The sequence below is a fragment of the Narcine bancroftii genome, chromosome 4 (genome assembly GCF_036971445.1).
Source record: "Narcine bancroftii isolate sNarBan1 chromosome 4, sNarBan1.hap1, whole genome shotgun sequence".
Classification (NCBI taxonomy): Eukaryota; Metazoa; Chordata; class Chondrichthyes; order Torpediniformes; family Narcinidae; genus Narcine; species Narcine bancroftii.
Window position 1 is genome coordinate 227,753,857 of NC_091472.1, and position 20,038 is coordinate 227,773,894.

At 38.0% G+C, this 20,038-nt stretch overlaps 1 protein-coding gene across 17 annotated transcripts in view; it reads left to right on the forward strand.

Annotated features, from left to right (window-relative positions):
* LOC138761675 (double-stranded RNA-specific editase 1-like) overlaps positions 1-20,038 on the forward strand; it is a 400,374-nt gene that overhangs the window by 167,158 nt on the left and 213,178 nt on the right. For 2 of the 17 annotated variants that reach the window (XM_069934228.1, XM_069934229.1), the window contains 2 exons: positions 13,577-13,608; positions 14,217-14,374. The exons of 12 other annotated variants lie outside the window; for them this stretch is intronic. In XM_069934228.1, coding sequence (XP_069790329.1) covers positions 14,275-14,374 — 100 coding nt within the window. In that variant the 5' untranslated portion in view covers positions 13,577-13,608; positions 14,217-14,274. The remainder of the gene's footprint in view (positions 1-13,576; positions 13,609-14,216; positions 14,375-20,038) is intronic. 3 more of the 17 variants (XM_069934236.1, XM_069934239.1, XM_069934235.1) reach the window with 2 other exon arrangements.

The following is a 20,038-nucleotide window of genomic DNA, read 5'->3' on the forward strand; positions in this document are numbered from 1 at the left end:
TTTTAATTCTGCACTCATATCTGTCCATGGCCTTATGCACAGCTAAACCAAGGCCACTTGTAAATTGGAGGAGCAACACATAATATTCGGTCTGGGCTCTCTCCAATCAGATGGCATTAACATTGACCTCCACTTTCTACTAGACCACTCCCCCTTCTCCCCTATCCTTCTGTCTACTGTCCTCCAGTTCTCCACCCACTTCCCTCTCCATTCACAGAGCTATCCCCCCTCCCCCTGTCTCTCTGCCGCTCCCCATTTTATTCAGGCTCTTGCCTACATTTTACTCATACCTTGATGAAGGGCTCAGGCCTGAAATGTTGGTTATGCATATATCTTTGAGATATAAAGTTGGCTTTTTGACCTGCTGAGTTTCTCCAGCATTGTGTTTTTACATTAAAGAGAAAACTTGTTGAGTTAACAATCACTACTAATTCTTCCAGCTTCTGTTCAGTAATTGTGCAGCATAATAATGTTGAAATTATAAATCTGACACTAATTAGATTTAGTTTGTAGCTTAGGTAGTGGAAGAATGAAGAAGACCTGTCTTCTATATGCCTACCCAACCACATTATTCACCTGCTCTCACCCTTTAACTGTCAAAGATGTGAAATAAATGTTATTTTCTCCTTGATGGCAAACCTATTTGTGTATGAATGTGTCTAATTTTTAAAAAACATTTTATTAATGCGTCAGTTTTTTTTCAGACTTTCATTTTGGATTGCTGTCAAGTTTACATTTTTGCAAATGTCTGGTAATTTTCAAAATGTGTGCAGGATAACAAAAATCTTGTTTTAGATGGAGATTTGTAACCAGATATCTTCTTCATAAATTCAAAAAGGGTAGCAAGATGTTTATGTGGTATTAAAGAAGAGATGAACAAAAATTGGTATGATTTCTAATTGCCAGCTGTATAATATACAAGCTGTATAACTTTGCAACAAAAATCGTTTGCTTCTCATTCACACAGTAGTCAAGTTTACTTCCTTAGCTTTTTGTGGAAATTCATATCTTTTTGTTCATTGATTGTATGTTGCTGGACTCCTGTGTTACTGGCTGTCTTTGTATTCACATATTTGATTTATTTTGACAAAATAACAGTGATGTGAAGTTTAAAGTCTATTATTTTGGTTTGTTTTGTGTGCATCTGCTTTGTTCAATTTTGAATTGAATAGTCATATTTAAGTGATTTTCTGTAGTTATCTTCCCGTCTAGTTAATCAAGGATAAGTGCACTGTAATTTTATAACAAATCAAATATGTACTGTACTCTCCTTTCAATCAATCCTGCTGCTTGCAGTAGATTTGTAATGGGTAACTATATCCAGCAGAGGGCATTAAAAGCAGCTCTTTTAAAGTACTGCACAGTATCGGATAAAGAGCAACCACCATGTTGAGGACAACCAAAGGATATGACAGGATATAGGACAATTATGGATATGGAAGAGAAATAGCAGCGGAGTTTAAGGTGAGGTGTTGCACTTCGATATCAAGTGCAAAGAGGAAGTACTCATTTAATAATGGGGCCTTTAACAGCATGGATGGGGTTTAAAGTGCATAGCTCCGTGAAAGTGCCCATGTGAGTAGATAGGATGGGAAAGGATTGGGAGGGATCTTAAGTACAAGAAAAGAAAGTAGTGTTGCATCCATATAAAAGTTTGGCTCGACCATACTTGAAATACTGTGTGCGATTCCAGTCACACCATTACGGGCTTTAAAAAGGGTTCAGAAGAGATTTACCAATATACTATTGGAATTAGAGTGTCTGAACTATGGGGAGAGGTCAGACAAACTTGTTTTCTTTGGAATGCCAGATACTGAAGGGAGTCCAGATAGAAATTGCTAAAATTATGAGACACATCAGTTGGGTAGATGGGCAGAAAGTTTTTTCCCAGTGTGTTTATAAAAAAAAAATCAAATACAAGATGTATATTTAAGAGGAATGAGTGTGATTTAAAAGAATTGTGCAGGCCAAATTTATTTTAACACAGAGAATGATAGATGCCTGGATTTGTCAGGAGTAAAAGTAGAAGCAGACATAATTGTAGCATTTAAGAGACTTCTGAACAGGCACACAAATATGCAGGGAATAGTGAGACATGGATCATGTACAGATAGAGGAGACCTGGATTAATCCGGCATCATGTTTAGCACAGATATTGTGGGCCAAAGAGCCTGCCCCTGTGGGGAACTGTCAATGAGCAGAAGTCCCCAATGGGTTCTTCCAGCATTTCTGTGTTTACTACAATCACAGCATCTGCAGACTTTTCGTGTTTCACTTCACTTTGCTTGGAATCAACTCCAAGCCCAATGTGCACAGGACTTAGCAAGTTAAAGAAGAGGTGTGTGATTTGCAGGGCAGGGTGGAGGGGATTGGCTCACTAATTCTGTCAGAATCTGCTCCCACATGGCATCTCCCTGTTCATGTGGGACAGCATTTGACTGGTGTGCAGCATTTATGATCTGAAAATGATGTTGCTCAAATGCAGCACTCCTTTGCTCCTGGATGACACCCAAAATGGCTATTATTCCCCCCAATGTCAATTAAATTATAATTGTTAACCGTGGAACTAGATGGCAAGAGATCATGAAATTTTTCCTGAGGAGGAATTGGGAGAAAGGAGATAAGTGAGCAATGAATAGTAGAGTGTGAGGTAGATGACCAATTTGGAACCTGTATTTGATTTATTTTATGCAGAATTGTTTTACATGTTGATTCTGAATAAGTATCTTGGAGAAGTAATATGAAATAAATTAAACTGAAGCATTTGTAGCCATGAACAGCTTGAAATGCCTGGCAGCTTCCTCCTAAAATCTTCTATGTTGCAGAAGGTCTAGGATAAATATATTAACGCGATGGTCAAGCAAGTACACCAACAACTACTTTTTCAGAAGGCTAAGGAAGTTCGGCATGATCCCCTTGTCCCTCAACCACTTCTACAGGTGCACCATTTAAAGCATACTTGTTGGATGCATCACACTGTGGTTTGGGTCTCATCAACTCAGTGGTTCTCAACCTTTTCCCACTCGAATACCACTTTAAGTATTCCCTAAGCCATAGGTACTATGTGATTAGTAAGGGACTGCTTAAGGTGGTATGTGGGTAGAAAGAAAAAGTTTGAAACCAGTGTTTTAATCATTCTTAATTGACTCGTTCTGTGCACGGTTTCATAACTCCAAAGGAAATGGGCCAATTACAACTTTGCTTAAGCAAAATATTTCAGTAACAATTGGGTCTAGAGCAGTGATTCTCAACCTTCCCTTCCCACCCACAACACATCTTAAGCAATCCCTTACTAATCATAGAGCACTATGGCATAGGAATTACTTAAAGTGGAATGTGAGTGGAAAGTAAAAGGTTGAGAACCACTGATCTACATCTTCCACTGCCAATGAAAAGAAGTTAACATTTATCAGTTATTGGTATTTGTCACACTGTGAGCAATGTTGGCTCGTCCAGCGTTATTGGTATCTCTCATGCTGTGGCAATGTTGGCTAGACTTCAGTGGTTATTGGATTCTGTCACGCTGTGGGTGATGTGACATCCTTGCTCAGATGATTATTTAATCTAACAGGTTTCAGAGCCTGATTAAGGGGTGCTCTCGTGGTGTCTTTTACTTGTCTCTGAAAAGACAGGGTCTTGTTATTATCAATTCTGTGTTTCAAGAATTTTGTCTGGGGAGGAGCCTGCAGATGGAGTTAATTTTCCCAACACCCTGCTTACAATCGTGTTTTCCCAGAAGAATGCTTCCTTTCTGTTCTAGTTTTGAGACATGATGATAAATTTAACTCCCTCCAGAATGCAGGTCAGAGGTCTGAAGGTTGAAGTCCTCCTTGGCCTCTTCCACAGCTTCTAAAATTGTAATGGTGAGTGAGGGGGTAGGGAGTTGGTTTATGCATTGATGACAGGAACAAATGGATTGCACACTAGAATGTTGGAGAGGCATGAGATGTTCACCTATCCCACTGGAGAAGCTAATGAGACACCAGACTAGCTCGAACATGATTGAAAAAAAACACAAGAGGGAGTTCCTCTTCTAGTTTGCTATTCGAAAAGAAAGCGTATCACCACCTTTTACTTTAAGCAGGCCATCTTCTATTCATTGTCCTTACCTGAAGGCAATGTCAAAATTTGAGCCTCTGAGTAGGCTGACTGTTAGTGGAGTGATTTTCAGCTCTGGCATGACTGAAATTCACTGAGGTCTCTGACTATCATATTGAGACTGGATATTGAAACTATATTAACTACTTTTATTTGCAGGATGGTCACTGAGCGCCAGATTCCAAATGTTTGACAGTCGTTCTTAGTCCAGTGATTAAAGGGTCTGAAACAATCAGTTTCTTCTGATTGAATATTAACATATTCACATTCACATACCAGTGCTTATCAGCAAGTTGACATGTGGGTGGGATCAGGCCTTTGTCCCTGCAGTTTTCCTCACCAATTAGATTCCATGTGGATGCATCTTTTCTCTTTTATGTCCAACCCTGCTCTATTTTTTCCTATTCTTTCTCAGAGTACACTCCCTCCAACAGTAAACTTAATTGAATTAAAAATATAATAGATACACAAGCTCGGTGGATAATAAATATTCACAGTAATCCTTGTGCAAAAAAAGTTCAAATTTCAGATTTATTGTCAGAGTACATACATGACATCACATCTAACCCTGAGATTCTTTTTCTTGTGGGCGAGTCAGAATTTCTACTTATTGGCATGCAAAAAAAACCAGAACTCTAGAAAAGATGCGTAGCCAAAAGAGAGGTAATATTACAAGCTCCTATTTTAGTAAAATGGGATTATCACTGTAAGAGATAGTATAGACAGGAGGAACTGAATGGTCACAGTTAACATTTAACATTTCAAACAAGCACCATCCCAATGCAAGTCACAGCCCAGTGACAATATGATACATTGTATTATGAGCCCAGAAGACCCCAAAAACCCAGCAGCAATAGATATTCACCAAGGCAAATGGTTACTAAAACAAAAGTTGCTTTTAATTATCTTTAAACATGAAAACAGAATCACACTTTAACTTAGCACTATTGACTTAACTAACCTAACTTAACCCCCTTCTAATTCTAAGCACACGTGCCGGAAGTGATGTCATCAGTGTGGGTGGAGTAATGGTGCTGCCCAGCATTCGCATGTGGGGGTGCCCAGAGGGTTGAGAGATACTCCTGATTGGTTGCTGAGGACTGCAACATTCCTGGCGGGTTTAGAAAGGCACACTTGAATGAAGTGGCTATTCTTGCCGCATCGGGAGAAATGCAAGTTCCTCATGGGGCAGTTCTTTTGGAAGCCACTGTCTGACCCACACTGAGAACCGTAGTACTTAGAGCGATGGACTGCATCAGTGGCAGCGATCATCTCTTCCATGTGAGGCCCCCAGTGACTGCTGTTGTTGGCATTGACCAGGCTGGAGGATGAGGGAGGCGAGCATCAAAGACCTCTACATGATGAGCTGCATCATGTAGGGAGCGGACTACCTCCATGATCCTGGTAAGGGAAACATTAGTCTCCTCCAACAGTCTCTGTCAAGAAATCCTCGACCGCTGCCCTTGCGTGCAGACATCCCGGATGAGTTGCTCCACTTCCCCGGCACTCACCCCAGCTTTGATTGTGTACAGGCGTGGTAGCTCTTGCAGTGTCCCCAGGTAAGCATCCGCTGTCTCACTTGGCTGCTCTACCCTGAGGCTAAGCAGGTACCGGGTGTAGAGTATGTTCGTTGGGGACCGGTACATGCCCATTGCTAGTTTGAAATCCACGCAGTCTCGGATAGCCTGGAAAGTGCGCGGGCCCAGCTTGGTGTGTAGTACTGGTTTATATTGATGACCTCAACCTGTGTGTGGATGATCGGCTTGATTACATGCTTCTAGATAGCGAAGTATGCTGGAGCGCCTGGATGCTGAGGGTCGATATCCAGCCTCTCGAAGGTGAGGAACTTCTCCGTGGTCCTTTAACTTTAAGCTAATTAAATTGAGTGCTGGTGTATGAATGATTCTGATGCAAAGTCCACAGGCTTTAATTAGCTGAGACTTGTACACTCCTGGATCCACTTATCTGACTGCTCCCAAGGGGGCCGGCTCAAGTCTTTATATGGGCTGGTGATTGACAGCAGACAGCTGGGGCTATCCATGCAGGTTGCCCCCTGCAGTAGGCTGACAGGAGTGCAGCCGTTGTATCAGAACACTACATCATTAATTCTGGGCATCAAATTCCAAAGGCCTACGCTTCAACTCTGAATTTAAAAGATTGAACTTTAAGAAACTTTCTAGATTTAGGCCTGGACTGTAATCACACACACACACACACACACACACACACACACACACACACACACACACACACACACACACACACAGAGTTGGGGATGGATTTAGGTTAAAACTATAGTTCATAGTTTAAGAGATAAGAAATAAAATTAGTGTTTTAAAATTAAACACTGTCTGGTTCATTGTCTATTGCTGCTCGTTATAAACAGTTTGTAACAGTAAGCAAAGAAATGTTAACAAACTGCGATACAGAAAATCATTATTTAATAATAATATCCAAAGCAAGTTTCCTTAAATGAGTCTCCAATTGAGTTTGTTGTTAAAGAATCTAATGGTGGAGGGGTATCAACTGTTTGTGAACCTGGTGCTACAAATCTTGTGGCACCTATACCATTTTCCTGATAACAGCAGCGAGAACAGAGCATGCCCTGGGTGGTGTGGATCTTTGATAATTACTGCTGCTCTCCAATAGCAGTGCTCCATGTGTATTTTCTTGATGTTGGGGAGAATTTGGCTGTGATGTACTAGGCTATGTCCACTACATTTTGCAGGGCTTTCTGCTCAGAGGTATTGGTGGCCCCATACCAAGCCATGATGCAGCCAGTCAACACACTTGCAATACAAAAGTGACTTGCAATTGTGCAGACAGTGCTTTGGTGGCATTGGAGCAGTTGATAATTTGTGTAACAAAAGCTAGCTTTTAGAAAGAGCTTGTTCTTGAACCTAGAGATGCTGGTTTTCAGGTTTCTGTACCTTTAGCTTGTGACCAAGGTAATGGGGATCCTTTCTGATGTTGAGGCAGTACCTCACATAGTTGTCTCCATTGAATGGGAGGTCAGAGTCAGTGAAAGATATGCATTCAATATATGAATTGTTTTCAAATTATATAGATTGCAATGCGCACACAACCTATTGAGAATTTTGTGTAGTGTTGTTCCTTGAACTCAATGCTTCTCCTGTGACTTCAAAGTGATTGTGTATTTCACTTCTGAATATTCTGAGAGCCTTTGAAGTACAGTATAATTTCTTCACTGTCTGGGGTTGATGAGACCAGCTATTCTCAACCCTCTTTATGGCTGTAGCCCCCTTAGGACTCTGCTCAAAGTTTATGGGTCACCTTCCTTATGAAGCAGTCAAGGTTTGGTTTCTTCTGTAATTCTCAACTACTGACTATAAAATACATAAAACTGTTTATGTTATATGAGGTGAAAAGTAAATAAGACTTTTACTCTGCCGTGGTCCCCAGGGCTCCCTTTGAGAATGGCTGGTTCGAGTATTATTTCTCAAAATAAAGTTTGAGCAACAAATAAAGCGTTTTCAGGCTTGGTAGATGGCATACAAATAAATGCAAGCACTTAAACAACAAGTTGTACTCAGGTTTTTAATTGAAATCACCATCATATTGTGCATTTTGTTTGATATTCTGATTAGTAAGGGATTACTTAAGGTGGTATGTGTGTGGAAAGAAAAAGTTTGAAAACTGCTGATTTTGACACTCGATTCTGCTAGGGTCAACAAGTCTCCTATGTTTGAATAGAAGGAGAAAGAGTTGTGTTTGTATCGCATCTTCAAATGATTTTTAGTATCTCCCACAGTGCTCTACAGCCAATTAAATAGTTTTGAAATGTCGTCACAATTATAATTTTGGAAACCGAGCAGCTTAAATGTTCTGTGAACAACTAAATGACTATGACTGGGGATTCTGTTCCAGCAATTTTGGGTAAAAGATTTTGGAGTGATGCCATGGCATTTGTGATACTCATCAGTTTTACATCTTTTCCAAAATGTGACATCCTTGGTCCTGCTCTGAAGAATTACCTGGATTTTATTCTCAATAACAAAACTGAGACTTAAATCAGAATCTTCTTAGAGTCAAGGGGACTTCTTACAGAACTGTAACAGTTCTCTGTAGAATTTAGTGTATGTATGTATGTGAATATGTGTATGTGTGCACATATGGATGTATGTGAATATGTACCCACTGCAATTTGCCTGTCATCACAATCGCTCCACAGCAGATGCAATATTGCTGGCTCTCCACCTAGAAAACAGCAATTCATAAATACGGTTGCTCTTCATCGACTATAGCTCAGCCTTCTACATCATTATTCCTTCTGTGCTGGTCAAGAAGGTATAAACTGTGGACCTCTGCAACTGGATCCTTAACTTCCTCTTTGGAAGACCACAGTCAGTACAAATGGGAAACGTCTCTTCCTCACTGATTATCAACACAGGCGCCTCTCAGCATGTTTAGCTCACTGCTCAGCTCATTTATACACCCATGACTGTGTGGCCAGGCACAATTACAGTGCAAAATACAAATTTGCTGATGACACCATGGTTGTCAGCAAAATCACAATCAGACAATGAAAAAGCATACAGAAGGGAGATAGATCAGCTCATTGAGTGGTGTCACACCAACAACCTTGTGCTCAACATTAGCAAAACCAAGGAGATGATTGTGGACTTCAGGAGGAAATCAGGAGAACACGACCCAGCCCTCATCGAGGGCTCAGTAGTGGAGAAGGTCAAGAACTTCAAATATATGGGTGTCAACATCTCCTAGGATCTGTCCTGAAGCCTCCAAGTTGATGCAATCAAGAAGAAGGTTCGCCAGTGGCTATACTTTGTAAGGTGTTTGAGGAGATTCGGTATGTCACCGAAGACTCTCAAAAACCTTTACAGGTGTACCACGAAGAGCATTCTGGCTGGTTGCAACACTGTCTGGTATGGATACACCAACTCTCAGGATAAGAATGGTTGTTAACTCAGCTTGCGACATTACAGGCACCAGACTTCATTCCATTGAGGACATCTAGAAGAGGCGGTGTCTTAAAAAAGCAACTTCTATCCTCAAAGACCCCCAGGCCATGCCCTCTTCATTCTGCTATCATCGAGAAAAAGGTACAGGAGCTCAAAGACGAGCATTCAGCGGCACGAGGATAGCTTCTTCCCCATTGCCATCAGATTCCTCAATAATCAATGAAGCAAAGACACTGCCTTACTTTTCATACACTATTTTTTAATTTATTGTTGTGAGATGGTTTCTCTCAATGTTTATTCAATTATGCTGCCGCAAAACACCAAATTACATGACTTGAAGATTACAATAAATTCTTGTGTGTAGATGCGTATATGTGGGTGTGTCCATGGGTGTATATACTGTATCTGTCTGTGTATGCATATGTATGTTTATGTGTCTGGACCTTATGTGCTCTGTATTGTGTGTGTGTGTCTAAGAGTGCACTGTGGTCCAGAGAAATGCTGTTTTGTCTTATTGTTTATGTACAATTAGATGTTATTAAACTTGGACACTACTCTGTTTTGACTGAGCTGATGTTCTTTCAAGGTTCATATTGACTACTTCGTTTTCTTGCATGGTTAGCATTCCTTGTAAGACAAAAAATGAGGTCAAATCAGTCTAAAGACTAAGCTGATGATATATCGTGTTATTGTTGTCTCCACCTTACCTTTTGCTTGCAGATCAATATGATCTGTCTGCACAAAATTCCTCACTTCACATGAAGTGTCAGGATGAGATTCCAGACAAACCTCACCAGTGTCTAGACATTGTTGAAAGAATCACCAAACCAACTGAATTATGATGAACTGACCTTGGGTGAACTGCCATATTGTTGTCAGAAATATAGATTCAAAGAACATTGCTAAGAACTTCAACATTGACATACACTACTGGGAAGAAGCATAGGTGTACCCACAAAAATTTTAAAAGTGATGCTCGTTCATCTGAGGAAGCTAGAACGGAGGAAGCAATTGGAAGAAAAGAATGTCAAATCAAGAACCACCGATTCTACTGCACCCCCTACACCTCTGTCACGTTTCTACACATCACAACACAGAAGGGTAGATATTGTGGCCTTAATAATGAGTGGTAAAGCAACCACTTAAAGAAAACCATTCCTCAATAAATGATGCAAACGGTTCTTGTATCTTATCAGAATTCTTTCTTGATATTTATATTGCTTTGGTCCCTTCTATCTACCAAAGTGACCCACTTTGCATTTCTAAGTATCGAATGTTGCTGTTTAGAATTATGACTGAACTGTGTTCATTGAATTACTATGATTATTGGAACTCCTTAAAGTTGGCTTCATCTACTCATGAATATCAACTTTCTACAATAAGTAGCTTCTCTCGCTCTCTCTCACTCGGAAGCCAAAACAAATCCTTACTTATAGACCAATGAAGGAAATTCCATTGTTCAGATTTGAGGATAGAGAGTCCCAGCTTCTTACAGTGCAAGTGATAGGCACAGGGTAAAATGAATCTAAATACATACAGTATTGCTAATCAAATTCCATTACAGAACAAAGGTCTGCAATCATTCCTCATGTTCCTCCTATGGCCAGCCTCAATGGTCAGCCAACATCTCTCTCAATTTAAATTTATAATAGGATTAAGATTTATGATAATTCAATCTCATGGTTTCTTGAAAATTCTCTTCAGTTTCTTCAAAAGGTGCATGTTGTTGAAGGTTGAGTTGTTCATTTTCCTGAAAGTATTGAAAATAGCATAGAGTGGGGAAGAATAAGTAGATTTTAATTTTTTTTAATTAATTTTGAGTTTTATCAGAAAAACAAAAAAAGCAGTAAATCAATTACAGATTTGCAAATAATAACAAGGTACAGTCGCAATACTAAATCCAATAAATGATAAAACATACAATATTGTAGGAGGTAAGTAAGAAAAAAAATGGAAAAAAATTCAAACCCTCAACAATCAAGGGAAAGATTCATATTGTATGTTGTGTTAAATCCGAACAAGCAGCCTCGGGATCCAAACAAGCACGCCACGTGATATTCATCTTTGCACCTAATTCGTCAAATTATGGAAATGACCTATAAATGGTCCCCAAGTCTTATCGAAAGAAATATTGATTTTCATGATCTTATGCCTAAATTTCTCTAGATTTAAAAAGGACCTAATATTTCATAGCCATTGATGATGTGTAGGTGGGAAGTCATCTTTCCATTTTAACAGAATTGCTCTTCTTGCTAATAGAGTGGAGGATGCTATAACCTGTCTTTGATTTGAAGATAAAATAATATTTATATCTTTAGAAAAACCAAATAGTCCAATTATCGACATGGATATAAAGTGATCCTAAATATGATTGAAACATTTCTAAAAATGTCAGTCCAATATTTATGCAAATTAGGCCAAGTCCAAAACATATGTAACGAAGAGGCATCAAATGTTTGACATTTTGTCACAAAGTGAACAGATATCGGAATAAATTTGAGCAAGTTTGACTTCGGAGAAATGTACACGATGTAGCACTTTGAATTGACTAAGATGTTATAGGCCCAGAGGACCCCAAAACCCAGCAGCAGTAGAAATTCACCAAGACAAATGGTTACTTAAACAAAAGTTGCCTTTAATTATCTTTAAACATGTTAACAGGATCAAACTTTAACTTATTACTATTAACTTAACTCTACCCCCTTCCAATTCTAAGCGCATGTGTATGTAACGTGTGTGTAAGTTCAGAAAAGTTATTTGATTCACAGTCCAATCTCACTTCTCACTCCTCCAAGTTCACTGGTTGCAGGCAATTCTTATACTGTGCACAGAATTTAACATCTATGAATTTCACCAGGCTTTGGTGCTTGAAAGGTAAATGGTTATCACTCTTGTTGGTTTTCAAAGAGAGATTTGTTGATCGTTGGACACAAATTGATTCCTTCCGATCAGCCATGTCAGTGTTTGCCGAAGAAACTTGCCCATCAGGGTTTTCCAGATGATAACCTCTTTCTTTTAGGTCACCACAGAATAGTTTCTTTTCTGTTTCGCTTATTTCAAGGGTTTCAGTCCTAGCTGCTGCTGCTGAACAGTAGAACTAAATTCTTTCTCTCTCTCTCTCTCTCTCTCTCTCTCTGGAAAAAACCATATGACTCTCTGAGAACAATAAAAACTGCACTCAAACTGCGTCACCAGACCCAATCTTCTGAGTTTGTTCATCTGTTGCTTTCCAAAACAATAATCCATTACTCCAATGCAGGTCCAATTAACACCTGCTTGTGAAGTCCTTATAGGCATTCTTCAAAGTTTTTGCAAAGGAACTTGGAACCTGGTCGGTCTGGCTTGAGCAGAGCTCCAGTATTTTAAATGAGATCTGTTTTGAAGTGTTTGTATCTATGTGTGACCTAACTAAAAACCCCACAGTTTATCTTACAAAAAGCATATCTAAATACAACATAAAATATAATATAATCTGTCACAAAGACTGCCTAGTGCACAATGGTGAATCATAAATCAAGTCCAAAATTGAAATCCATTCTTCTTCTGAGAGATATTCAGATCATTCTCCCATTCAATTTTAATTCCACTTAAAGAAATTGCTTTCATATTCAATAGTTTATAATGCAGATATCATGCGTTTGTGAGTAAATTGTAACTCGTAGATTTCATTGATAAAATTGGATTTTTTAAATGTAAAAATCTGGAGGTTGTCGGCTTAAAATAATTGACAAAAGAATTTGAGCCCAATTGTCACATAGGATTTTTAGATCTATAGCACTCCAGAAAATGCTGAATAAAATTAAGCTGAAAATTTGCAAATGTAATTGGACTGAGATATGAAGAGGATTATAATGCAGATTTATGATTAAACTAAGAAAAACTGGGGTACAAGACAATATTGGACAGCATTTTTCAGAGTTTGCATGTGCTAAGCTGTTTTTCCCCCATTATAAAGCATTTTTGGATAATAATAATGAATTCCAATGATTTAAGTATTATTTCTGTTCATCTACATTGCTTTCAGCTTCAAGCTAACAGCTATTTTAAACACCAGGTTAGGAGGATAGCCGATTCAGGGAGATTGTTTTATTTGATATTGCCACCTGGTAACCAAAGGTCAGATGTTTTGTTCAAATGTACTTGCTTATTTCAAAGTCAAGAAGAAGAAAAGCTCTGAGATGTAACCTATTTTTAACACTGGACCTTCTATCGTTGAATTATGTTTCCCTGTTGAAAATTGCACACAATAAGGAACACTTTTTCAGGAACAAATAGAAGTGATATGAATGGGATTTGATTTAAAAAAAATGCGAGTGCATAAAATTTACTCCAAATAATTTTGGAAGTTGGATCTATTATAAAATGACTTTTTAGATTAATACCAAAAGATTGGAGCAAATTATGATTTTAAGATACTGTTTGTTGTGCAAATGTTTGAATCAGTGATTTAAATTAATTCTGTCAACTTTTAAAATGGATTGCTGAATGTTAATTGAATTAAAATTATGATTTCTGAAGTTTTTCCTTTTAATTTGAAGTGTAGAAAACATCTTTTGAAATCAGATGTATGGTAAGTTCCTCTATTAAATTGTACAATAATCGTAAAGTTTACATCTTGGTGATTGTGAGATGCCACAACCAGTTTTTAACTTAAAAATATTCTTTCATATCTGCTTGTTGGAAAATCTGAGTAAATCTGATAAAACAAGAGGTAAAATGGTAGCTGTCAATTAATTGTAGTGTGAATTTGTATACATGATCTAGTTCACATCATTTAAACCATCCATCTGCAAGCAGTTTGAGTTCTAAAGTACACTGGATGTGGTGCATGTGATGTCATAAGAAAAAAGCAATTATGATTGGATCCAACCATTGATCTTTACAGGTAGTTTTTATGAGAAGGTGGTCGAGGTGAGGGTGGCTTATGAACTAACTAAACCCAGCTGAAATGAATTGTGAAGCTATTTCTCAGGATTGCAAAATATGTAAAATTCCGTTTGAAGGAAATTTCCCCTTTTAATTTGTAGGCAGACTTATTTTGGTCAATGCGAGAGTGCAGATGCTGACTTGAATGTGAAGAAGCTGAAACTGAAAGGGGTAGCATAGAGTTAACTGTCAGTTGTGCTGACGCGTGATGACTTAAATGAATTGCTGTATTAATATACTTTGTTAAATCAGACAGAGAGATTTAGCACACCACTGACCTGTACCAGCTGTATAGGCAGCTCGGTGCTGTATGGCTTCACTGCTGGCTGCGACACTGAACATGGGGGCTTTCTTTCATCTGGTCAGGCGCAAGTTCAAAAGGCGTCGGAAGAAGAGGTCAGAAAGGAAAGGTAGATTTGAATTTCTATCTTTTCAGTGAAGGTGATTCTTAATGCTTGAACATAGACTCGTACAAAAGATTTCTGTAATTTTGTACTTTGCGTATCTGTCTGAGGAGTTCAGTTGTTTGTTTTCTTTCCAGTTAATATTTTTTAAATCAAGCAGAATTTGCTGAAGTATATTTCGGCACATTTATGGTGATTGAATTAAACTTGCAAAATTGGATGCAATGCCGATGGATGTTTGCTCCACTTTTATTTGTCCGCTTAACAACTTTCAATATTGGAGCTGATTCTGAATGAATTCTAAATGTTCTTGTACATAATTACATCTAATTTTTGTGTTTAGTTGTGAAATAAAATTATTTTTCAAATTTTTGTTTGCTCTAATTGGGTTAGAATCTTGAAATATTCAGAAATCCTCCCTGATTATATTTTATTGAAATCATAAAATATGATTTTATGTTCATATTTAAGCTTGTCTCATTAAGGATTTAATATTTGACCTTCGAAAAATTAGTGAAAGACAATTTAAACTTTTGAATGAGGAGGAGACCTGAGATTTGGATCAGAAAGCATCTTGTAGAATTTGGCTACTGTGGTTCATTTAGTTTGGGAGGTGTCGAAATGGTGATGAAAAACTGCAATTTGAGGTTGTCATTTGAAGTTACAGAGTAGATCTCTAATTGAATAATAAAAGGGATAATTTGAAACAAGCCATATAGTTCTCAAAGGCAAGAGTAGAATGGATTGCATCTGACCATGAACATGGTTAAATAACCATGGGAGAATCTCTTTTTTTGCATAAATTATGCTGTTGAAATTACTTTAGTTTGACTATCCAGGTTGAGCACAGTCAGATGATATATTACAAAGAAAACACTCAAATAGGAGTTCACAAGATGTGTATTCAATGCTCCATATTTCAGTGTGGTTTTTAAATAATATATTTTTTTAAGCTGTTGCCTTCTTTAAGCAGCTGAAAGTTATTGTGAAGTTTTTTTTGTGTCAAGAACTTCTGGTTTCTTGTATTATTTGAAATATAATTATTTGGTTCTTGAATCATTTTTCTTGAATTATTATGAGCTTTTAAAATCAAAGCTTGTGGATGTTTTGAGTTCTGACTTGGAAGTTTCTCAAAGACGTAGCAGATTAGAGCACTTCTCATCAAAACTGTTTATGTTAGTATGTTCAGCAAATAATTTTATCTTTGCCTATTGATTGTGAAATGATTTGTTGCTTTTTATGAAAGTGAGGACAAATTTTGAATTTATGCAAAGACAGGCTTTGTAATTAAGTTGGCGCTGAAAATAATCAACTTAAGCTATTGTAAAGAAACCTTGTATCATTTTTAAATTCCAGAAATGGATTTTTTTTTTCTGCTAAATTCTTCATTTTGAAGTCATAAATTTAACAGTACAGGTACATGGTTACAAGAAACATTGGGAATTAGATCTGTACTAGTTAAAAAGGGCTTCTAAACCTAATCCCAGTACTAGGCCTGTAAACCTGTGGATTATGCCTCTTCAATTATGTATTTTGATACCGTTTAAATATGGTGAGAGTTGCCATGTCAGAACTAACTTTTAGTTTGATATATAAACTTCAAAGGAATATAATGGATAACTTTCCGACCATTATTTTGTCATGATCCTGAAATGAGTGGAGATTAGTGAAGCATGCACTATCTCTCACCTTCTCTCTGTGTCTTTAAATGTCTAACAAGCAGATGGGTAATTCTGTACGATTCTCAAAATTAGAGAAAAGAGGTTGGGTACATCTGCTTGAATCCCATTTGGATCTTGATTTGAACAGCCATGTGGGACCAACAGATGCTGCATTTTTACCTGTAAGCATTTTTTTGTTAAAGGATAGTGAATTGACAGAGAAATGTAGGTCGATCACTATATTTAACAATGTCTCTAATTTGGGAAAATTGTCCAAATATTTAATGGGATATTCATTTAAAGGATGCTTAGACCCGAAAGATTGGATAATTATTCATGTATTATCATCTGGCTGCTGCTCCACTTGGAAAATAATCAAGTTTCAATTCAGGAATAAGGACCAGCTTGAAAAGACATTTGGTGCTTTGAATCTTCAGAGGGTATTAGAGGAGGCTTAAACTTGAAGCACCAAAGACTCCATGAAGGTTGTATTTAAAAAGGAACAAATCACTTGAACAGAAGTAAACGGAACCCAAATTGCAGTACCTAGTTTAACTTTGGCAGGCGACCTTTGTATACAGATACTTCCCGACTTGCAACCTATGTGATGTACGTCTATCTGCACATATGACTGAGTCTTCAATTGGCGTATGCGTGGTGGGTTTGTGTATTGGAGTTCAGTTGGTGCATCCAATTGAGTTAAGGGCACAAATTCAATGTAGTCAGGGTGCTTAACTCTTGCACATGTGCCAGCTGAACTCTAATACACGAACCCTCCGCGCATGTGCCAATTGAAGGCTCACATACACATACAGGTATCAAGTGCCCAACCTATGTACCCCAGGATGCCGATTAACAAAGTAGGTATGCACATTTTGGCTCTTACATGCCCTGTATCCCTGTTATAGTTTGTGAAATATAACATTTGATTTTAAAATTCAGTGCTCCACGCGCACGGGGAAAATTCCAACTTGCAACCATTGTGAGTTGCGACCGATTCCTTTGGTCCCAATTATGGTTGTAAGTCGGGGAGTACCTGTACATTGCCCAGCAGTTACCAGATATATGTGGATCAATCCACTACAAACAGTACAGGAAGAAAGTGTGGAAATTGTAGTGTTTGTTTGTTGGTGATTGAGAGTAGGTTTTGGAATTGTTAAAATGGATTCTGTTGTCTTTTCTGCACCTGTAGTTCAATGTGAGATAGAGGATGATAGGGTGGTGAATTTGATGGGCATGATTTCTTGTAGAATTTGGTGTTCAGATATCCAGAGTACATCTATTACTAATTTTGCATGTGAACTCCCAAATTGCTTGGGGGAAAAAAAGGACCATAGAGTGAGAAAAATCAAATTGCTCGAAGTCATTTACAAGGTTAGCTGAAGGTATTATTGTATGAAACATGCAATGAAGTAGGCTGAAACAACAAAAACAATTGGGGTTTAACTGTGGCTAAACTTTTTGACAATGTGGAAAATATTTACTTGAAAGCAGCATGTTGTTAACAAAGTGAAGAAAATGCCAAATTAAATGTTGATTTAGCCTTGGGCTCAAACCTGATCTGACATTATTAAGATGGATCAAGTCATGTTCAGAATATGTATTCCATGTTGAACGCTGCTTTTTTAAGGGTATTGCTTTATTATTAACGAGCAGTGAATCCAAAAGTGGGAAAAAAATACAAATTTAGCAATAAGTATTTTTATCCTTTTGGTGGTGGCTCGTACAAGAGAATTATAAAATATTGTTGGTTAAACAAAGGATTACTGATTACTTCTTTCGGGAATAATGTATCTCTTATGATTCAAGGGCCCTTATGTGAGGCACGTAATGAAATTAGCAGTTTTAAAAATGATAAGTTGTAAGATTGAATGCATGGTTCCACTTTGGATAATTATCCTTTTGGGATGTTTGGAGAAATTTCAGAGCGGCTCGTCAGGATTAATGAACAGGTTCAACTGAAAGTTAATGCAACTTTTGTATTGCCTGTGGAGAAAATGAGCTTAACGAATGAAGGAGACTTTTTTGTATCTCAGCTATAGGATGCTTGACATAAAATTGATGCATATGCATTATTTTTTTAACCTGTGCCATGCTATGGTCACTTAGTTCTAATGGTGATGTACTTCTTTCTGAGACACAAGGTGAAAGGTTCAAATTCCACTCAAATAAAAATGTTCTAAATTAATAAAATGATTATTTGACTCTCATCAGGAATTGAGGATATAAAAAATTCAGAACATATTTATTGAATATTTAAAAGTTACAAAAAAAAAGGCCAGTTGAATTAAAGCTATCTAACCTAATTTTCATTTCCCAGCACTTGATTAATACCTCCGAAATTCTTGGCTCTATCAATATCAACAAGCACTTAAATATAGTGAATGTTCCAGATCTACCATCCTTTGAAGGAATGAGTTCCAGATTCCGATCAACCTGTGGGTGAAAGAAAATATCTTTGTCTCCCTGCCAATTCTTAAATCTATGTCCCTTGTTTTTTGACAGCTCAGTTCAGAAAGAATTATCCTTGTACAATCTTCTTTTACCACTCACAATTTCATGCACCTCATTAAGATTCCCCTGCTCCAAAAAAGCAGTTACAGCTGATTCCATCTCTTCTATATTGCTACAATTTTCCAGTGTTTGCAATGTAGGTGCACAATGATGCAACCTCAGAACTGCAAAAACCCAAGATCAACCCTAACTTCTGTTGTTGCCTGGGTGAAGTTTGAATGTTCTTTCTGTGACCATGTATGTTTCTCCCATTACCCATATAGACTGGTAGGTCGGTCAAATAGCTTGTGTATATTGGCCTGATTGTTGGTAGGTTATTTGAAAATTAGAGTGGAATCAGTGAGAACAGATTACAGAGAAATATGTATTTGTTTGAGAGCTTGTGCAGAAGGCCATTTGGGCCATTGAATCCTTTCCATACATTTATATTTCCTTCTACCATCCTCTGTCTGCCCTCTTCTTTCCTCCAAATCCCCAACCCCTTCTTCTATCACAGCATAGAACTGGAGGTAACTCTCAAATTGTGGCCCATCAAGAATTGTATAGAATTTCTAGCCTACATTCTCTGCTCCTTTATTCTGTGCCTTCCATACTGTGGCATGCATCACACTGCTAATTAAAAGGTTTCGTGTTCTAACATGTTACCCTTCTTTTGGTATTTGGTACCCTTGTTTTGGTATTTGGTACCCTTGTTTTGGTATTTGGTACCCTTGTTTTGGTATTTGGTACCCTTGTTTTGATATTTGGTACCCTTGCTTTGTAAATGGCTACTTGGTTGCTAAACTGCTTGATGATGCAGGACTTGAAACACTGTTTGCCACAATTAAAATCCGTGGTCCGACAAGCAGGGTTTTGGTAAACATGAGATTTCAAACCATAAATGGACAAATATACGATACTTGACATGTAAACAAAATTCTTCAGTTGAATTTTATTTTCTGTCTGACTGAAGCAGTTTCAGCTTCTTACATTTCTGTATCTGCGATATGGAATGGGCTTTACGAGCACTCCCTTGGGCAGAGTAACCCAAGGTCAACTTGATTAAAATTTCACCTTATTGAAAAACCCGAGGGTTTAGCTTGACACCATGGCAAATGTGCAAAACAATTTGTCTCCAATAATTTTGAATTTTGGGAGGTGGGAACTTTGCCATATCAGAGCAGCCAACAGAATACAAATTCATTGTTCTCCTGAGGTATTAAGTGTGGTTGCTCTGCTTAATTAGAAAGCTCAGTGACTGGAACGGTCGACTATGAAGGGTGAGGTGAATGGTGATTGCCACTAAGAGCCGTTCTTACAGCAAAGAGGATCGTAAGTTTATCAAAGCGGAGACCCAGAGACTGCTTAAAGAGGGAGTAATTGAACCTAGTAAGAGTCCGTGGCGGGCTCAAGTGGTCGTCGTGAAAAATCACACTAAGAGACGACTGGCTATTGACTACAGCCAGACAATCAACCGTTACACTAACCTGGATGCCTACCCCCTGCCACGCATCAA